Consider the following 22,202-nt stretch of genomic DNA (forward strand, 5'->3'; position numbering starts at 1 on the left):
GTTTTATATACGATAGAAAAAAGTCCATAGAAAAAATTTCATAAAAATTTACCCTAAGCAGAATATTACCCTCCCATACTTTCTGTACTTTCCTAAACATTCAATTTTCATTTAAAACAAGGAATAGTTAATATTTAACTCACAGCTGTATGCACTGGATTATAAAGAAATTAAGCCTTGAGAGATACAGAAAAGTTTTCATCTTATATAATATTATTCATTAAATTACCACTTTTTTTTTTTTTTAATTTTTTGGTTTTGGTTTTTCTCCGGTACCAGGAACCGAACTCACGACCTTGCGCTTTTGAGGCAGGCGCTTTTGCCGCTGAGCTAAATCCCCAGCCCCCTAAATTACCACTTTTAATTCATGTACTTAGCAAGTCCTTTAGGAGGTGAAGATGAGTAGACTCAAGTTTTATAAAAGATAGCAAAGAGCTATATAGCACTACTATGAAGAATAGAAGTTACACTTAAGCCAAGTGGTGTAGAAATCAGAAAATAAGCAAACCACAGGCACATTGTGATTTGCTTTAGAGCCTACCGAAGTACAACATCTAGATTTGGATAATCCCAAAGTAAGACAATTCGAAAGATGGTATGTGTTGTCTCAGTTACTTTTCTCATTATTGGGACAAAATGACCCACACCAAAATAAAAGAAAGAAGGTTTATCTTAGCTCACAGTTTGTAGAGGTTTTGGCCCATAGTCAGTTGACTCCAAGGCACGGTGGTGTGGCAGAGATGCAAGGCATGGGAGGCGGCAAACAGGAAGCAGTGAGCGTGCCTTCCTTCTGTCCCTTTCTATTCCATTCAGGCTACAGGCCTCTTGGTCAGTGCCACCCACATGCAGGGTGAGGTTTCTGTCTTCAGTAAATCCATTCAGACACACCAAGAACTATACATTAATCCAATGAGTGGCCAATCCAACTGCCACATACCCATAATCCATATTCACACACTCTAGATCCACCACCTCCTAAAATCCTCACCTACAAGCACAGGAGGCTTTGAGGAGATTTCTAGATACAGAACATAACGTGAATCATTCAGGCAAACCTTTTATCATGGAGACAAAAGACTGAAGCCTAGTGAAATAATAAAGATTCCCAAGGAGAATAGTCAACTATTGAGACTAGCCTCCTAAATCCCCTAATACTCACTTTTCTATTTCATACTATTTTCAATTCCACTTCTGTTTGAATCTTATTTCAGACTCTTGTATAAACTCATTAGAGAAGTTTTATTTTTCCTACATTAATTATATTAGAAATGCCTAATGCTTTATCTCAACATTATTCTATCTTCATATTTATCTTTCTCTTAATATTCTTATTTTTAAACATGTATTTGATTAGAATTACTATTTCATGGTAAAAGTTCACTGAATAGTATACAAATTTAAATTATTTAGTGTAATTATTAGTGCATATTAAATGCAGAAATTAGTTGGTTTCAGTATGACATTTGCATACATTGACAATATCATTTTTTGATAGTGATCACATCATCTTAAGCAAAATAAACCAGAAGCAGAAAAACATGTATTTTCTCAAATATGGAAACTAATGATGCCTTGAACACAAATTCTGATCCTCCTACTTTCTGCTATGTGGTCTTTAACAAATCACCTATTTCCTTTAACCTCTAGTTCTTTCTTTACAAAATTAGCATGCCTTTATTTAACTTAAAGAGATATGGAGTTGGGGATACAGCTCAGTGGCACAGCGCCTGCCTTGCAAATGTTAGGTCATGAGTATGATTTCCTGTACTACAAAAAAAATTAATAAATAAATTAAAGCGATATGAACAATAGCTGTACTGAATTTAAAAATGCATAGCCTTGTACCTGGCCACTCTTAGATGGTCCCTAAAATATATATTTTATCATAGTAGTAATAATAAATAATTTATGTGGGTAGATACTGAAGCCTCCTTTAGTGTCACTGATCTAAGTAACTCCATTCCATGACCCTCTGGTTTTATCTTGCCTCTTGTTTTCTTCTGAGTTCTCCCAGATGTTCCAAGTCTGGGGCATTTACCTTAGGTCTCAGAAATAAAACACATCTGACTGATAAACATCTTTACAACAGGGACCAAAACTACTACCAAAAGCGGTGGTTAGTCTCCCAGATAAGATCATGTATGATGAGATCACCTCTCTAAGCAAGAGCAATTACTGCAGAACAAAACCTACAGACTCCCCCTAGGAAGGAACAATCATTTCTTCATGGGACCAAATTTCCCACACAAGCAATGAAGATTTTCCCAGAGCTTCGCAGAACTAGTTATGAGATAGTGTTTCACTACGCCATGGTCTGACCCAGATTACCTGCTCTGCCAGCTATGTACGTTCTTCAGCTATGCAAACCCCTGAGTTTTGTCTTTTCTCCTATTTTCTATAAAATCTCAAAATTCCTGCCAGCCCCTTGAAGGTACTTCTTAGGTCAACAGTTTTATTTTGGTTTTATCTTGTTCGTATGGTAGCGGGCGTCGAACCCAGAACCTTCACTGAGTTACATACTCAGCCTTTTATGTTTGTTGGTTCATTTATTGAAATAAGATTTCATTAATTTCACCAGCACAGGCAGGTTTCAAACTTGCAGTCCTACTGCCTCAGCTTCCCACAGTATGGGGGTGACGGTGTCCATCAACATGTCCAGTTTTTCCTTTTCTTGGAAGCCTGGCTCCAGTGATTAAATCTCTTTCCTCTTCCTCACCACTGATCATCTTTTTCAAGGGAACTTCAAGGTGTGTGACAGAATCTAGTCCATTGACACTTCTGGAGCCAGAACTTTCACTCTAGTACTCTAGACAATACTATAGCTTCAAATTTTGCATTTCTACAGTGCAGCATAAACAATAATAATTCATTTTTCATAAGAAGAAAAATGAAAAGGTATATAATACAGAAAGAAAGTTGAACTAGCTCTGCTATATCTGCACTTCTACCAAACCACTGTGAAGAAGAGAAAACATTTTATTTGACTCTATGCTTGTTTTGAAGTGACTGACCATGGAGGAACATGAAAAGCACCATTGCCTCCCCCAAGTTTTCCAGCTAATAACTTCATGGAAGTTACTCACATGCTTAGTACTTTACTCAGTGTAAACTAGTGGGCTGAACCATTTTACTCTATGATATCTCAGGGTCTCAAGGCCCATTGAAATTGAGAAGACAATCAGTCTGATTAAGTAAAACTAGACCTTCAGATAGAAATGTGTACACACATGTACACATTTACACACACAGACATTACTCAAACCAATCAAGCTGAAGCGAAAAATTAATATGAAACTTGTACTAAATGTGAGCTTTTTGCTATGTCAAGTGGCAAAATACTTCTTTCCTTTCTTAGATTGCACAACAAATGTTATAAAATCATTAGATTTTCTCCAAGTCATGTATTTTAGTGAAACTAAAATCATCTGATTGCAGTAGAAAACATCTCTTAATATTAGGCTTTTCCCTTAGCATTATTTTCTTTAAGTCTATAGATGTTTTTCAAGGTAATTTATCAATAGTCTGCAGTGTTAGTTTTGTGATAATGCAATAAAAGCCCTTTAAATTTTTACCCACTTTCATTTATTCTTCCCAGAGTTGAACAAAGGAGACCTTCTTTAAGCAAAGCTGACTACTGACTTTCAATCAGGGAGAAGTGATGATAACCTGTCTAGGTCCCAAATTACTCATTTATAAAGCAAAAAATAATGCTGACTCTACCACCCAAAGACGGTTTTTCAAAGCTCTACAAATAAATAAATAACACATGTAGAAATATGCCAGAGAAATAGAAGCATGATGTAATTTGTGATATGCTGTGAACATATTAGGTAAAATTCTTATGAGTACCTTCCACTTCCACTTTATAATAAAATATCTGATGGTCATCAGAGCAGCTACATTTTTTGTTTTAAAGTTATCATTTAACAAAAGGGCAAACCTGCTAAATGAGAACAAGATTAGCAATTACACTGGAATAATGTCAATGTGAGTTGATGATTACATTCAGTCTTCCTACACACACACACACACACACACACACACACACACACAATTTCCCTGCAATTAACCTATGAACTGTGCTAATTTCTGTGAACACCAGAACTCATTCTTCATGTTGTCTTCCCAACCTCCTGGGAAGACACTCTTCCACTCTCAACACCAGCACTAAACTTCACTTTTATATAAACTCTTCACTCTATTCTTAGCACAATCTGATCTGTGTAAGTCCAAGATATCTCTGTAAAAAACAAAACCTAAATCTATCAGTTATTATTTAAAATCTGTTAGTTACACTTAGATTTGACCATCTCTAGCTACCATAATTTTGTTTTATTTCCTTTGAATATGGCAGTGGTACATTTATTCATCAGCCATAATTACTGAATTGTGTAAGTGAAGACTATAACACATCAAAAGTAGAGGGAAGAAAGGATATCTCAGACAAGGAAATGGGCCATGTGTGTCCTACAGCCTGGTAGTGATGGAGATGGGTGAAGTGCAGATCTGTCTTGGATTTTTGGAGAAAGTTTATCAAACTTCCTTTTTGTTTGGATTGAGTATTTCTTGCAACTCTCTAGCTACGTCTAGTTCCCATCTCATTCACAGACCTTAGATTGCTCATTTCATTTGAAGCATTAAACATCAGAAAAAATATTGGGCGAGATAGGAAAAGGAACCTTATAGTCACAATTTTGTTTTGCGAAGGGATTAAATTTTTCCTCTTTATATTATTCCATCTAGATGAATTTTGGGCTACATTCAATAAATAAATGTTAAGGGAATAAAGAGATAATTTAATGCATAGATAGAAACACAGATACCCACATAAATCTTTCCTTATGCTGAGGAATGTAATTATGAAGACCAGCGAAGCTAAAACCAACTACAATTGTGTCTAATATCATAGGGGCGTGAAATCATCATTTATTTGACTGTAATCTTTTCTAAGGCCCACAGACTCTTAGCACACAGTTGGAACTCAATAAATATTTTGTGCACTCTGAATATAACTATTTCATTTCATTTCTCCAAGTGCTTTGTTTTCCTTCTTTTAAATATCAAAATATAATATTCTATTTCAACAAGTGTGGGATAACATGGCATTTAGGTTTCTTATTCTAAAGTTTAGTTTATGTGGCAAGTTCCCTTTAAAATCTTTAATCATTTTCCCTCTGAGAACTGCTTTCATTGCATCCCACAGGTTCCTGTAGGTTATATCTCCATTTTCGTTTGATTATAGCGGTGAACTCCCACCTTAGGGAAAAAAAACAAGCACAAATAAACAATCTTATTCTGCACCTCATGTTACTAGAAAATAAGAGCAAGTCAAACCCAGAGCCCAAAGAAGGCAGGAAATTATAAAGCTCAGAGCAGAAATTAATGCAATGAAGACTAAAAAAAAAAAAAAAAAAAAAAAAGAATTAATGACTCAAAAAGTTGGTTCTTTGAAAGAATAAATAAAATAGATAAACCCCTACCAACTTTATTAAAAAAGGAAAGAAAAAACTGAAATGCACGCATTAAGGAATGAAAAGGGTGAAGTCATTACAGATCCTGAAGAAATTCAGATCATCAATACCTAGTTTGAAAACCTTTACTCTTGTAGGATGGAAAACACAGAGGAAATGGACAGATTTCTAGATACATATGAATTACCAAAGCTGAATGAAGAAGATACAAAAATCCTGAATAACTCAATATCAACCAGTGAAAATGAGAATGTAATTAAAAACGTGTCAATGAAGAAAAGCCCAGGTCCAGATGGATTCACAGCTGAATTTTACAAACAATTTAGGGAAGATTTAATACCAATTCTTCCCAAACTCTTTAATGAAATTGAAAGGGAAGGAATTCTCCCCATCTGATTCCTGGAGGCAAGTATTATCCCGATACTAAAATCTTTAATCAATGCATTTCTCAAGTATATATATTTTTTTCTGAATTTTTTCCCTGAAATGTTTACACTAAATTTGATGGGCATGTTCTTTTCCTTATTATCTTGGTGTTTAGTATAAGTAGTGTTATTTTAAGACAAAATGGAATTTTAAAAGCATTTCCATAAAAAACTATTTAGATTCGATTTGCAAACAAAAGTTTGATTATTTGAAGGTGATATAAAAGTTACCATAGAATGAGCTTTTAATGCAGATATTTTTGTCATTTCAAGCAGTTTACTACAGATGATACTTAATTTAAACTTTGGTAAAAATATCATTTAGCAAATAGCAAATGTACAAAGAAAACATATTTGGTTATTTGGAGAAATGAAAATTTACTCAGTAGTGTACTTTTGCAAGCACTGCTTTACTTTTCCTCAGAAAATTATGTACCTTACTTAGTAAGACGCTCTGACATATATGACTGTACGAAGAAAGGTCACCCTTTCTAATAATTAATTAGATTCCTAGCCCTGATTTATAATTCTTTGAGCTATGAATCAAGAACAGAGTTATAACAATATCACAGCCCTCTATGTGTTTACATTATGGGCTATAAAAAAAAGAAGGATCTAAAAAGAAGGTAGCGAGCTACAGAGAACATCAAGTATCAACTTCTTACAAAACCAAAGAGTACAACTACTACTGCAGGAATCTCTGACCTGAGCATGGCTTTATTGTTCCAGGATCACTAACAACCAACTGCTCTTCTCTGCTTCTCCTGCTCCTGCAGGTCTTTGGAATAAAAGCAACAGTTGGTCTTTCATTCTAATATCTGGGGATCAAGGCTCCCTTTTAGTTCTACTGCACTTAAGAATGTATTTTTAATAGCCTATTTCTATATAAAAGAGGGGAGGACGACTTGAAGGGAGGGTAGGGGGTGGGGAAAAAACAAAAACAAGCAAGTTATAGCATGTACAAGTGCCCTAAATGTGATCATTATGTATACCTAAAACATACCAATAAACTTTTATTTATTTATTTATTCATTTATTCATTTATGTATTGGTACCTGGAATCGAGCTCAGGACCTTGCGCTTGCCAGGCAGGCACTTATGACACTGAGCTATATCCCCAGCCCATAACTTAATTAATTTAAATGAAAGGAATTCCACGACTCCCCTACACCACGCACTGGCCTTGATAGTCTGCATTTTTACCCTCAGTTCTATTTCTCAATTCCAGTGAATAAAACAAATAATTCACTGGCTAAACATATTTATACTATAGTGAGATTATCAGTACTCTAGTCATTACAGTAATAATAGCATGCTTACTGAAAGCTTTGAAAATATGAACAAGAATTGGAAAAAAATTTTAAAAAGGAGAACTCAGTCACTCAGACAATTATTCAATATTTTGGCAGGATCACTTCCAGTGTCCACTTTGCACACACAGATGTGCACATATAGAACATGCAGTTGTGAATAGACCATACATATAAATTTATACTATACAAATTATATGTAATATTTCATTCAAGTATGTTTGACTGTCATTACCTTTTGTCACATAATCATTTTAACGATTGCTGAGTAGCTCATTAAATGCACGTAGCTTTTAATATAGCCACATACATAAATTTTTAATATTTATTATTTTGTCAGTATATTACATTGCAATAAAATATGTTATCTTCAGAAACATCATAGACTTAAATTCAACTTTACCTTAAATATCAGTTGGGTGGATGATTATAAAAACAAAACTTTCATCAAGAAGTTTAAAAAATTAGGTAAAGGATAATATAATTTCAGCTCAGAGCTTAGTATCAGCTAAATGGAGTGTTTTAATACTGTTATAGTTTGAATCTGGATGTCCCCTCAAAGCTTGATGCAGTCATGGGGCAGGTGTCTAGAGTTTCTGATTGTTTCATGGTCTCATGCTGTGTGAGTGCTACTCCTGCCCTGTGGCAGATAGCTTGCCTACACTATAAAGGAGGGAGAGAGGTTGCTTACTGTCACTCCCCCTCTTGTTATTGCTGCGTTCTTCGCTGTTTTCCTCCGCCAGGAATTGTTGCCCTCCGCCATGTGCCACTCTGCCTTGGAGCCAGCTGAGTATGGACTGAACCCCCCAAAAACTGTAAGCTAAATAAACCCCTTCTTCCTTTATTTTGGGCATCAGGTATTTTGTCTCAGAAATGAGAGAAAAGTGACCAAGACAAATTCCCAGCAACTTCTGCAACTCATCCAAGTAGAACAATTCAAGCATTATAAACTTGTACTAAACAGACAAACATTAAAATAGGTTCATCTCTTTGATTCTCTGAGAAATGAATATAATTGATATTATTTACAGTATTGTGTTTTGTTTTTCCTACAAATCATAAGAATGGCTTCTCACTGCCTCTTTAATATCCTGGATATTATTCATGAGAATGAGACAGTCAGGGGCATTTATAAAGACCTCTCTGATAATCACAACACTCCTAAAAGCACTCATGTGGGTCCCTACAATTTAATACCTACAAGGCTCCAGACTCTTGCTTTTTCTCAATACTTATTTTTTACTAGTAAATGTCTGTATCACACAATGATTACATTTTTTGTGGGGAGCTGATACATGTACATAACATGACTTAATTCTTGTTTTTTATTCATTCTTTTTCCTTCCCCATTCTGTATCTCTTGATCTCCTTTCCATTTGAACAAAATCTATCTCCCAATTTCAATATATGTTCTTTCCTTTTGAGCCTTTTACCTGTGCTCTTTACATAGTTTTGCTCATTGACCTTGCATTATACTTTCAATTACAGTATCATTATCCCTAGTTGGGATGAAGAAACCGAGCCTCAAAAGGCTTAAGTAATATGCTGAAAGGTGCTGGATTGCCTTGATTTAACAGTTTTTCTATTTTAATATGTTACACTGTCATGCATCATTTAACAGATAAGAAGTTTAAATATCTCTTTTGGAGTATCATGTGGCAAATGAGTTTAACTGACACAAACACTAGTTTGATAAGATCAAGATAAAATGCAAATCCTCATACATTATCACACATTTCAGTCAACTTTATTCTAAAGAAAGTTGTGCAACAAGTTGTATCACATACAAGTCACATTGCATAATTTGAGAAAAATTATAAACACTGAGAGAAAAAGAACCAGAGTTACCTTCTAGTGACTGCAAATAAAGTGTACCGACATTTATATATGAAGAACACATAACACGTTTTTCAATTTTCAGTTAAACTATTTATTCTGCACTACTAAAGTCTAGATAAGGTACAGATTTCTGGGCCACTTAAAAGTAAATGTGACTGAAGTCCAATCCTCATGGCATGTTGTCTGTTAGAGTAGAGTGGCGCTACATTGTCTTGGCTACTGTTCCAGAGCAGAATGTTTCACTGAGATAAAGCATGAAGAAATTTTCAAACAATTTGATGTTACACCAACATCCAAAAACATGATCAGTAAACTAACTTCACCAAGTAAGTGTCAAACTCAGAGTAAACAAGCACCTCACAACTGACACACAATAAACTTTTATCACCTGATGATGTATTTGTCCACTATAATCCAGATTGGTCTAAAATCTAGTGTATGTTTTTTATCAAAGAAACGATTAACTACACTCTATAGGATATGCTTTGGAACTGGTGCTAATAAAGTGTTCAAAACAAAATTTTAAACTAAAATATTACTTGATTCTTAATACCTCAAAATAAATTTATAATCTGAGATTGCTAAATCTTTTATCAAAAGCTTATTTTCCATTACCATCATTTTACCTTGAGAATCTGGTTTCTTTTCTATTATGAGAGTTATAAAAATAAAAACCAAAAGTAGGCTAAATACATCATTGTCCCCTGTGAATACTGCTGTCAATCTAACCTACCTACATTCATTAATAAGTGATAGCCTATTTATTATATAAAAATTTAATACTGATTTTTCAGGTTTTGTTCAAAATCAGCAAATAGGTTTTAATATGAAGAATTACTGTGTCCTTTGATTTTCTTGAATACTTATTTAGGAATAACAAATAGTTACACTTTAATATCAATCTTTTAATTGTTTTTAACTGTATACGTTCTTTCACATAGAGTAACTCTTGACATTCCTTTCTTCTGTGTGAATATTATGCTTAGACTTACATTTGATTGAAATTTAACTTTAGGTCTTTTAAAAATATTAAAGGAAGACATGATTTTATTTGGATTATGATTTTATTTTTCTACCAGTTTATTTTTATTGCATTTAAAAAATAGGTAAATTAACATTTAAAAATATTGGTGCTTCACAATAGTTTTAGAAACACTGCCTTAGAGGAGATTAGGTGTATTATAATTATAGCCAAAAGAGAAATTTTTATACTATGGGCTCAGACTAGAGTTTAAAGAAGATAATGTTCCTGACAGGAAAAAGAATAGTCACTGGCATTACTTCAAGATATTAAATTTCTAGTGGGATAAAATTTGGGCTTTCAGATTTGGGAAGGGATTCCAGTAGAGACAACGGTGTTTAGAAAGAAGTGTCAGACAGTTTTCAAAAATTCTCTTTCCTTTCCTCACTCCCTCCTCTAAATTCCATTTCCTCATTTTTGTTCTTGTTGGTATTATTACCTCCTGTTTATGGCGTATCATGTTTACATTTACAGAGGTATTAGTTTTTGCCAATGATATATCTACACTCTACTTTTTTGCACTTCCTCTCTCCCTCAGCCCTAACCTATCTCTTGGACCCTTTTGCACTTGTAAGAGATCTATCTCCTGTCTTCTGTCCATCCTATATTGTGCTCTTTGTTTGTACTTTATTTCCCGTAAATGAAAGATACTATGTAGTATTAGTTTGTGTGCCTGATTTATTTCACTCAAATTTATGTTTTCCAGGTGCATTCATTTTCCAGCAATGTCTTGAATCTGTCCTTCTTTGCAGCCAATTATTCCATTTTTTTAAAATCTAACCATCTCTTGATGGATTAAAAGAAAAGAATCAAGCTGTATTATGCACATGTACCCACTAGCCAAGATGATTGTAAACTACATATACTACAGACATGAGCTAATAAAAAAAGAGACTTTCAAGCAGTTGTTGAAAATGAAACAAAATGTGAAGTAGAACAGGCTAAGAACAGAAGTCTGGTTTTGAGCCTTAAAACAGAAAGGGAGGATTTGGGAGTGTATTCATTTGATAAAAGTTTCTTCTGATTGTCTTGGAGATGCACTTTAATACTGTAATTGTTAGCTGGGCCCTAGAAACTTGTACTTCACTGGGGACCGATGGAGATTTCAGAGACACCTGAGACTTTATCAAGCATCAGTTTTCTGAGGTTAATATCAGTGTTATGTGCTGTCACATGAAATATAGTATAAAACATCTGTTATAGAAATTAACCTAGAAAGTACCCAATGGTACATATTCCCTTAATGATCAGTTGATCCTTAACTGTATGTAGAGAAATGAATAAATTTTAAAAGATGAATTTCTAGGTTTGAAGTGGATTTAACTAGGAAGATGCTATCCAAATGGAAATTTCTAGGATGTGAACAGTTTTGAGGCAAAGCAGTTGTTACGTTACTCACAACCACAAGCACCTGCACAAGGCTGCAGTGTCGTTCTGAGTGCTACTTGAGAACTAGCATAATGAACAAAATGCTTCACTACAATGTGCACATATCAGGGTCATCTACACTGTCTCTTTCCCTTTGGCTAGTAATGCACTAAACGTTCCTATACAGACCTCCAAGAATTAAAGCTTCCAAATATGCTTATCTTGAACTCCTTAAAGTGATCTACATATTAGGAAAATCTGATGAGTCATCTCTCAGAAATGAAGAGTGCTAACATTTTATATTTCTATATAACCATTGATAGTGAGAACAAGGGTACATATTCTACTCATCTGGTTCCAACTATATTATCTGCCTATATGAGGAATATGTAAACAGTATAAGTATCTAGTGATTTCTACAAGATAGGCTGAGTTACATAAGAACACAAATCCATTCCGCTGCTCCCAAACAAACTCTGATCACACAATCTATACTCAAGTTTTTCAGTGACATTAATAAAGATGGCCTTCCCTCCAATATTGATTCTGTTTATTTTGTTTAACAAATAGTTTTCATGCCATTATTTTGTAAATATTAAAATACATTAGAATGTTACAGTAACAATGTACTTTTGCCCTAGATCCTTCTTAAGGTGAAATTTACCAATACCAGTTAAAGAAATTACTAAAAAATGATGAAAATGACTAATTCCAACTACACTACTTTGATAGTTCATAAGGTGTAAAAGCAGCAGGTATGTAATGCATATTGACATGTGGTTTAACTTAGCATGCAGTTCATTGCTAAAATATCCATCATTCCTTAGCTTTGGTATCAAATTGTCACTTACACACAGGAGTAAATCCATTTTTAAACCATCCAAGTAACCTGAGAGTGTGAAGGGATTCATCATTATCTTGCTTTTCACAGTCAATGACTATACAAAGTTGTGTTATTTGTCCAAAATCCAAACACTATACAAATTTCAAATAATTTGTAAACAAAAGCCATGACAATAAAACAAGATTATTCACCATTTCAGATATCATGACTTACACTACCAATATTTTATAAAATTCAGGCAAATTTCCAATTTATTATCTCCCTCCATAGGAAATATTTGGTAATAATTTATAATTTACATAATTATAATTCTCCATTGGGGAATGATCTGTGAGATATATGTTTATTAAGGTGAGGGCAACAGTAGTTAAATTAGGTTTCTTTATGCAAAAGATTCTTCTGCTATAATCTGAAGTAATCACAATTGAAAGTTCAAAAATAGATTCAAGAAGATGAATAATTAAAAAGAAAAACAAAAATAGATTTAAAAATTGCTGTGTTGTGCTCTCTAGCTCTAATACTATCAAAATAATATGCAGCTATCTTCCAACTTGTTTCAACTAAAACTTTAGCTAATGAATACAACAATAGACTTGAAATAAAGCATCCATTCATTTATATATTCAAAACATATATCTTGAATGCTGTTGATCTCTAGGAGCTACATCAGTCCCAGTTAAATAAGTGATTTGGTCCTTGTAGTCATGAGCTAAACTGTAGTTTTATAGCTTCTATAAAATAAATTTTAATTTACAAATATAAAAATATTTAATTAGAATATGGGAAAGAAAGAATTATAAATGAGATTAGCTTTATTATATATAGAGGAAAAGCTTTTACCTACGATCTGCTCTAATTTTTGAAAATAAAGAATTTATATCTAAATAAATGGGAAGACAAGAATAGCAGTTATCCAACCATGATGATTATTACTATTGGGAAAATTAGAATATTAAAAAAATGAAAACTGTGAATTTATTTTAACTAACACATTTTTCATGATTATTTTACACAATAACTTCCCTTATTTCTTTCTATAAAGATAAATCAAAGTCCATAAGCCACTCAATAGTTTAACTATATTTTCATCTTTTAATTTCAAAAGTTGACCTAAAATATATAATAAATATGTAATATATAATATATAATGTAATTTAGATTACATAGATTAACTTATTTATACATGTACTATTCAAAGAATATCAATTATTAACACATTAACTACAAATATTACTTTTATTTTAGATACACAGAGATCAAAATAAATATATAAAACCATCTACACATACCATTGATCCATCGAGCTTCTGGATTATGAAGTATGAAGTCTTTCCTGAAGAGATCTTCTAAAGACAGTTGGGTTTCTGATGAATTTGTGAGTTCATCTAGAATCAAAGTAGTTACATATTAGACATCAAATTTGTGTCATTTTTTAAAATACATGTTAGAAAATTTGGAGTCATATGGTTCAAAAAATATGGTTAGATATAAATATGAAGTGAGAATATTGACATGATTTTGGCACTTGAAGTTTGTTTCATAATAGTTTTCACAAATTGTTTTTAATATGAAATTTTCTTGATCTGTCATAAATAGGTAAATCCCATGTTATATGAGGATTCAAAATGCCTGAATAGAGGAAGAGCCACATTGGAGATACTCATAGAATATCAACTAAAAACACAGGTAGTAAGAGGAAAAGAAGGGACATGCATCGAAATTCCCAAGTCAATCTCAAATAAGAGTTGTAGATCAAACAAAACATAGACATTACATCTTACAGAACAGTGACCCAACCCAAAGGGTTGCCTGTGGTACTTCCACCTGTGTGCCAGGCAAGATTTGCCATACTTTGAAGTCTCCAAGAAACAGATGGACTATAAAAGTGTGCCTAACTCAAGCCAATTTATGGTAGATTTGGAATACAGGTCCCCTTGCCTTTTGTGCTTTCCTCTACACAGAGGACATGGCAGCCTGGCAGCAAATTTGGAAGCACTGCTTCCCCCACAACTGGCTGTCAGCTTTCTTTTCTGTCATATGCCCTAACTGAAACCCCTAATGTCAGCAAGATTATGGACTCGACCTCAGATCAGTGAGAGGGACACAGACACATGATATTTAAACAGCCCTGGCACTTGCTCCCGGGAGAGGAGACTGAAGAGGACCAAATAGCCTTGGGCTGCCTCTGAGATGGTGATAGAAGTAGTGAGTCAGTAATGCTAGGGACTGCAGCAGCTGCACAGTAGCAGCAGCAGTGCTGATGAAGATAAGTGAGTAGAATAGCACAACACCACTTGGCCTGAAGCCAGTGAGGTTGCCACTCATCCTATGGCAGAGGAGATCAAAGTGGGACTAGCTCTCTCCACAATGATGGCAAGAGCAGTGAGACAGTGCCCAGCACCCTCCCCCACCCCACCCAGGAATAAGAAGCACAAGAGAACAGAGACATGTCAGTGTAAGTGGAATGGAGAAAGTTGATCTAACTGGGAGGAGCCAAATGTACACCCTGTGAGCAGCCTCAGGTTGTCTCTATTTGACGGCACCACAGCAACTGGGAGAGAGACACAGAGATAAGTAGTGTTTTTGTTTGTTTTTCTAGGCCTTTGCCTTTATTCTTATTTTGATCTATTCATCTTCTCTCTCCATTTCCTCAACTATCTCTCTTGATTTTATGATATTTACGCATGAGTGACTATCTCTCTAGTTTTTCTGGTCCACTTCAATAATTTTTTTTTTCCTTCATTCTCTATCTTCTACCTCCTCAAGTTTCCCAAAGCCTGGACCATCATCCTTTGTCCTCCAACCTTGATTTTACTATATTTCTCTTCATTTAGCTTTCTGTTTTGTCCCCTATCCCTCTTAAATTTCATCACCATAGGGCAAAATCACTCTACTAAATGGAAACTCTCTCTGTACAATTTTCTGAATGATGTTAAAGTTTGTTATGTAACTATACATCTTCCATTATGGTTTAAGGTACCAAATTAATAGATATCAGAGATTGTCAGGTTTAAAGCTGTACTTGATGCTATTGTTATTGCTAATTGTACTACTTTAAACAGGATGTCATACCTGTTGTAATCAGTTGTTCTCCTTTGTATGGCAGTGCTGTGGTTGTCTGGCATCATAACCATCACCATAGTCCAGCACCAAGGGACAGGGTTCTTAGCCAAATATACAGCAAGTTTTCATCCTTAATAAATTGGTAACATAGGATCTTAGGACAGACACAAAGAACAAGAACCAACTACACCTAGAAGATGTCTCTGAAGAACAGACATCCCATAGCGAAGCCTTGATGCTCCTTATAAAGCTATCTACCATAAGAAACTTACAAGTGTCAACATAGAAAACAAAATAAAATAGAAAATGACCAAACACAGAAGCAAACTGGTACCCCAACCTACTGGTACTTCAACCTACCAAGCACAAATCCAGGAGATAAAGAAATAGAAAGAATCAAAAGCCATCCATCTGAATTCTCTGGAATGATAGCAGCAGAAGTTAGAAAACAAATGCATGAGATTTTAGAGGAACTCAGACAAGAAAAAATCTTCCAAGTAAAAAAGGCGATGATGACCATAATGATGGATTTGCTCAACAAACTTAAAGTAGATAAAGATAAAAAATAGAGGAGCATAGAAAAATGATGGAAACCATGATCATTCAACATAGGAAAAAAAGTGGAATCCATGAAACCGATTCAGACAGATATTTAAGAAATTAAAAATTACATTGAAAGTTTACAAAATTAACTGAATGAAGGTGAACAGACAATATCAGACTTACAAGACAACAGTTGGTGATCATGAAAAGAAAAACCTCTTAAAAATAGCAAGGGACTGTGAAAAACACTCCAATTGCCGCATTATGCTGAAAGAAAAAAATACAGGATTGATTGAAGTCAATGAATCAGCACAAACAGCATAAAGAAAGGTGTTCAAAAAAATAATGGGAGAAAATCTCCCAAGCATGGAAAAAGAATTAGACATATAGTTAAGTGAGGCATAAAGAACTCCAATTATTGATTCAAAACAAAACTATACCAAAGAATATAATAAGCAAGATTAGAAAAATTCAGCACAAGAACAAAATATTAAAATCTATTACAGAAAAGAAGCAAATAAGCTATAAAGTAAAGCCCATCAGAATCACAGCGGACTTCTGAAAACAAACCCTGAAATCAAGGGAAAGCTTAAATTGAAGTATTTCAAATCCTGAAAGACAACAATTTCCATCCAGATTGATGTACCCTGAAAAACTGTCCTTCAAAATTGATGTACAAATAAGATATTTTCATGATAGAGAACACCAACTGGAGAAATCCATGATCACTAAACCAGCCCTACTCAATGTTCTGAAGTATATATTAGAAAGAGACAAAGAAGACTACAATCAAAAATCCACTAGGTAAAACAAGCAATAAAATAGAGGAGAAAAACAGGGAACCAAGAATAGGACAATAAAAAGACAAGGATAAGTCAACACATATTAGTTGTAGCTATCAATGTAAAGGTCACAATTCAGCAATCAAAAGAAACAGATGGACAGAATGGATCAAGAAACAAGATCCTACAACATGCTGAATAAAGAAAACACTTTTAATTCAAAAAGAAATTCATAGACTTAATGTCAAAGGATGGAAAACAATACTTCATGTGACAAGAACCCAGAAAAAAAGTGGTAGCTACTCTATCTGCAGACAAAGTAAGTTCAAGTTACGACTGATCAACAGATACAGAGAAGGTCACAACATACCAGTTAAGGAAAAACACCAAGATGGAGAGATAACAATAATAAATATGTATGCAGCAAATACAGGTTCACTGTACTACATAAAACAAATAAGGACATGAAAAATCAAATAAGCACTAACACAATTGTAATGGAATATCTTAATACCTCAGTGTCACAAATAGGTAGATCAACTACACAAAAAGCAACAAATATCAGAATTGAACCAAATATTTGAATAAATGGATTTTGTAGATGTCTACACAGTGTTCAACACCACAAAATGAGAATAGACATTATTCTCAGCTGCACATGAGATGGTCTCCAAAATAGAATACATACTAGCCTGTAGAACATGCCTAAGTAGATACAAAGAAGTTAAAATTATCACATGAATGTTATCAGAACATATAGCAATGAACTTGGAAATCAATGACAAAAGAAACCACTAAAGCTCCATCAAACAATGGATCAGTGGTGAAATTAGGGATGAAGTTAAACAGAATCTACAATTAAATGATAATGTTGATACAACATATTGGAAAGTACAGGAACGAATGCAAGCAGTCCTATATGGGAAATTTATAGCAGTGAATTCTCAGACCAGGAAAACAGAATGAGCTCAACTAAACCATTTAATGCTGAACCTAAAACTTCTAGAGAAAGAACAAGTCAAGATCAAAGCTTATACATGGGGCAGAAACTACAAAGATCAGAGTAGAAATTAATGAAATTGAGACAAAAAATACTACTAAGAATCAAAGAATTGAAGAGTTGGTTCTTTGAAAGATTAAATAAAATTGATAAAGCCTTAGCCAACCTTATCAAAAAAAAAGGAAGGAAAGACTCAAATTCTTGCAATTAGGAATGAAAACAGTGAAATCACAAAGGACACTGAAGAAACCAAGATCATCAATATCTACTTTGAGATTGTACATTCTAATGAGAAGGAAAAACAGAAGAAATGGACCGATTTTTCAATATATATGAATTACCAAAGTTAAATCAGGAGCATATAAAAATTCAAAATAATTCAATATCAGTCAATGAAATTGAAAATGTAATTAAAAACATGGCACCAAAGAAAAGCCAACTCTCTAATGGATTCACTGCTGAATTCTACTAGAAATTTAGAGAAGATCTAATAACATTAGTCGTCAAACTCTTTAAAGAAACTGAAAGGGAAGGAATTCTCCCAAATGTATTCCTGGAACTAAGTATTACCTTCATATCAGAACCAGAGAAAGACACAACCAACAAAAAGAGAACAATAGATGAATCTCCCTTATGAGCACAGACACAAAAACGTTCTGTTAGATACTGACAAACAGAATGCAGGAAACCATCAAGAATATTATACACCTTGAGCAAGTAGGATTCATCCTAGAGATACAGGCATGGGTCAACACATGTAAATCAGTAAGTGTAGTACACCATATTAACAGAGCCAAAGACAAAAAAACGGTGATCGTCTTAATAGATGCAGAAAAACATAGGACAAAGTCCAACACCAAATCATGACCAAATATCTTCAGAAAATTGGAATAGATGGTCTTTCTCAATCTTATAAAAGCCATCTAAGACAAACCAACAACAAACATCATTCGAAACAGCCCAAAACTGAAAGCTTCTACTCTAAAATAAAGAACAAGAAAAAGATGTCTACTTTCACTGCACCCATTCAATATAGTTCTGGAAATATTATCAAGAGCAATTAGACAAAAAAAAGAAATATCAGCAATAAATACAGGAAAGGAATAATGTAAATTATCATTATTTGCTGATAACATGATAATCTACATAGAAGAACTCACAAACTCCACCAAAAGATTTCTAGATTTAACAACCAAATCTAATTGTGTAGCTGGATATAAAGTCAACACTAAAAAATCAATACCACTCCTTACACAAATAACAAATTTATTGAGAGAGAAGTCAGGGAAACAACACCTTTCATAATAGTATCAAAAGTAATGAAATACATAAAAATCAATCTAACAAAGGAACTATAAGATATCTACACAGAAAACTTCAGTAATCTGAAAAAGGAGATTGAATAGGATATCAGAGAATGGAAAGGTGTCTCTTGCGCTCATTATAAAAATTTAAATCAGCGGCTGGGGATTTAGCTCAGTGGCACAGCACCTACCTGGCAAGCGCAAGGTTGTGAGTTCTATTCCTGGTACCAGAAAAAACAAAAAAAAATTTAAAAAAAGATTTAATGCAATCTCAATAAAAATATCACTAGCATATCTCAAAGCACTAGAGAAAACAATCATAGATACACTTAGAACTAGAAGAAACCTATAGTAGCAAAAAAAAATTCTGTGCAATAAAGGAAAGGGAGGGGACATTACTATCTCAGACTTGAAATTATGCTATAGCACTACTGTGATAAACACAGCATTATGGTGACCAAAAAAAAAGAAAAAAAAAGACCTGAGGATCAGTGGGACAGAACAGAAGATGCAGAAACAAATCCATACACATTCAGCCTCCTTATTTTTGACAAAGGGGGCGAACACATTCACTGGAAGATAACCTCTTCAATAAATGGTGCTGGAAAAACAAGATCCATGTCTATCACCATGTATTAAACTGAGGTGAAAATGGATCAAAGATCTAAATATAAAAAAAAAACCAATAAATCCATTGGAAGAGAAAGTAGATAGAAATCTTGAAGACATAGATGTAGACAGAGAGTTAATGAAAAAACCCAAACTGCACGAGAAATACTTCAGAGAATCAATAAGTGGGAACTGGGTTCTCACCTTATGAAAAAGTTTTATAGATCAAAAGAAATCACTAGCAGAGTAAAAAGACAATCCACAGGTTGGGAAAAAGTTTTGCTAACTGTTCCTCAAACAAATGACTTCTCTCTGGAGCATATAAAGAATTGAAAAAAACCAGACCCCAGAAACTTAAAGACCTAATCCATAAATAGTCATCTGATATGTACACAGATTTCTCAGACAAAGAAATACAAATGGAAAATAAACCTATGAAAAACTGTTCAACATTATTGGTCATTTGAGAGATGCATTTAAAACAATTCCTAGATTCTATCTCACTCTACAAAGAATGGAGGAATTCTATTGTCAAGGAATCAATCAATGACATGTACTGGTGGAACTGGGGAAAACGGGAACACTTCTGCACTGTTGGTTGAACTATAGACTGATACAACCACTGTGGAAATCAGTGTGTATATTCCTCACAACACTAGCATTAGACTTTCCATTTGACTCAGCCATTCTCTTTCTGGGTATCTTCCCAGAAGAATTGGAAACACCATACCAGAGCAACATATGTGCACCCATGTTTATAGCAACACAGTTTGCAATAGCTAAATCTTGAAAAAATTCAAATGCCCATCAACCAAGGAATGGATAAAAAAGTTTTTTTTATATACAGAATAGAGTACTACAGCCATAAGGAAGATAAACTTGGGACATTTCTAGGTAAATGGATTTACCTTGAGATCATACTTTTAAGTGAAATAAATCTAACACACACGAGTAAATTTTGCATTGTCTCCCTGGTATGAGAAACTGAAAGAGTAAATAAGAATCAAAATTTAATAGATATTGGATATAGGAAGAAATTATTCAAAAGAAAAGAGGAATTAGGGAGGGGGAAGAGGTAAAAGAAAAAAGGAGAAAGGAAAGAAAAAGATAAGGATAAAATGGAAACAAAACTTTGTAACAAAGGAGGGGAAGAGGGATTGAAGTGAGGGGAGGTGACTGGGAAACAAAGGAGAATCAAAATATATCATGTACAAGTACAAATTCTTTATGATGAATATGATCATTATTATATGTTAATTGTACCCATAAACTTAATGAAATAAAAAAATAAAAAAGAAACAAATGGTTGATATATAAATCTATAATACACATTGCCCGGAGTCCAACAGCCAAGGCAGTCCCTCCCAGCAAAAACCTCCTGAACTTAGTTTCCACTGGTATCTTTCCTGTGAGCATTCTGGTATTCTGGGTTCTGACCAGAATCCCCTATCAAGCACAGTATAAGGTGTTCCAGCTCTGCTTTTTCAATTTTTTTCAACAAGGAATCTCCAAACCTTTGTAACTCATCCCTTTCCCACAAGCCAATTCCAAAGGCTCCTAAACTACATGATCAGATACAGTCACAACAACCCCACTTCTCTGGTACCAAATTTTGCTTTAGTTACAATTCTTGTTGCTGAGACAAAATATCCAACACCCAAAGTTAAAAGGAGAAAGGTTTATTTAGCTCAGTCCATGATAAGGTGTTTCCAATGAAGCACGTCATGGCACACAGGCATTGCAGAGGAGAAATAGTTTGTGGTGAGCAGAAGGTAGGAAAGCAAGCAAGAGAGGGAGAAGACAAGCCTCTTTCAGTGCATAGTATTGTATCCAGGTTACCAGGATCAAGTCTGTGCCAAACCAATCAGTGGACTGATTTAGTAATCCCTCACCTTTAATACGAGCACCCTTATTCCTAGCATTGCATCACAAATCAATCACACACTCTATATCCACCAACCTCTGAAAACACCCCACCTATGACTGCATGAGGTTGGGGGATATCTACACACACACCATAATGCAGATATTCTTTTAGCTATAAGAGGCTAAACGCAGAAATATTTCATTTTCTTTACAAAGTAATAGTATTTTTCCATGCTGTACATATTTTTGTTTGTGATCTTTCAGCTAAGATCTTTACTCTGAATTGTCACAGATGTAAACTAATCTCATTATATTTTATTTTTTAAATTTTTAGAATTTTCATCAATAACAGCTTTGTTTGTTCCAGGGTATCTGGGGCCAAGTGTCAATTTCCACTGCTATTTCATGTAAATCTAACACATTCAAATACCTAACAACTACCAAAAAATAAGTGAAATGCACAAAATATAAGTATATATCACTATATATGGTATACACACACACACACACATATATATATATATATGGTTGTTTGATTCCAAACTTACTATATGACATTATAATTACACACAGATTTGCCTAAAATACTGGTATACACTAGCATATAATTAGTCATTTGGCTGGCAACCTGACATATTGAGTTTTCTTAATTTATTCCAAATTTTCCAAGTAACAAATCAAACACTGTGAGGAGCAGGAGGTACATCTATATTATACCTGGTGGGAGGGGTTTACATGTACATAGATAATAATATGT

General features: G+C 34.0%; 1 protein-coding gene across 3 annotated transcripts in view; it reads right to left on the reverse strand.

Annotated features, from left to right (window-relative positions):
- Nucleotides 1-22,202, reverse strand: part of Dpp10 (dipeptidyl-peptidase 10 (non-functional)) — a 1,310,731-nt gene that overhangs the window by 458,131 nt on the left and 830,398 nt on the right. For all 3 annotated transcript variants that reach the window (XM_005397695.2, XM_005397696.2, XM_005397697.1), the window contains exon 3: nucleotides 13,568-13,663. In XM_005397695.2, the coding sequence (XP_005397752.1) occupies nucleotides 13,568-13,663 (96 nt within the window). The remainder of the gene's footprint in view (nucleotides 1-13,567; nucleotides 13,664-22,202) is intronic.

Source organism: Chinchilla lanigera, unplaced genomic scaffold (genome assembly GCF_000276665.1).
Source record: "Chinchilla lanigera isolate Chin_1 unplaced genomic scaffold, ChiLan1.0 scaffold00058, whole genome shotgun sequence".
In the NCBI taxonomy this organism is placed as follows: domain Eukaryota; kingdom Metazoa; phylum Chordata; class Mammalia; order Rodentia; family Chinchillidae; genus Chinchilla; species Chinchilla lanigera.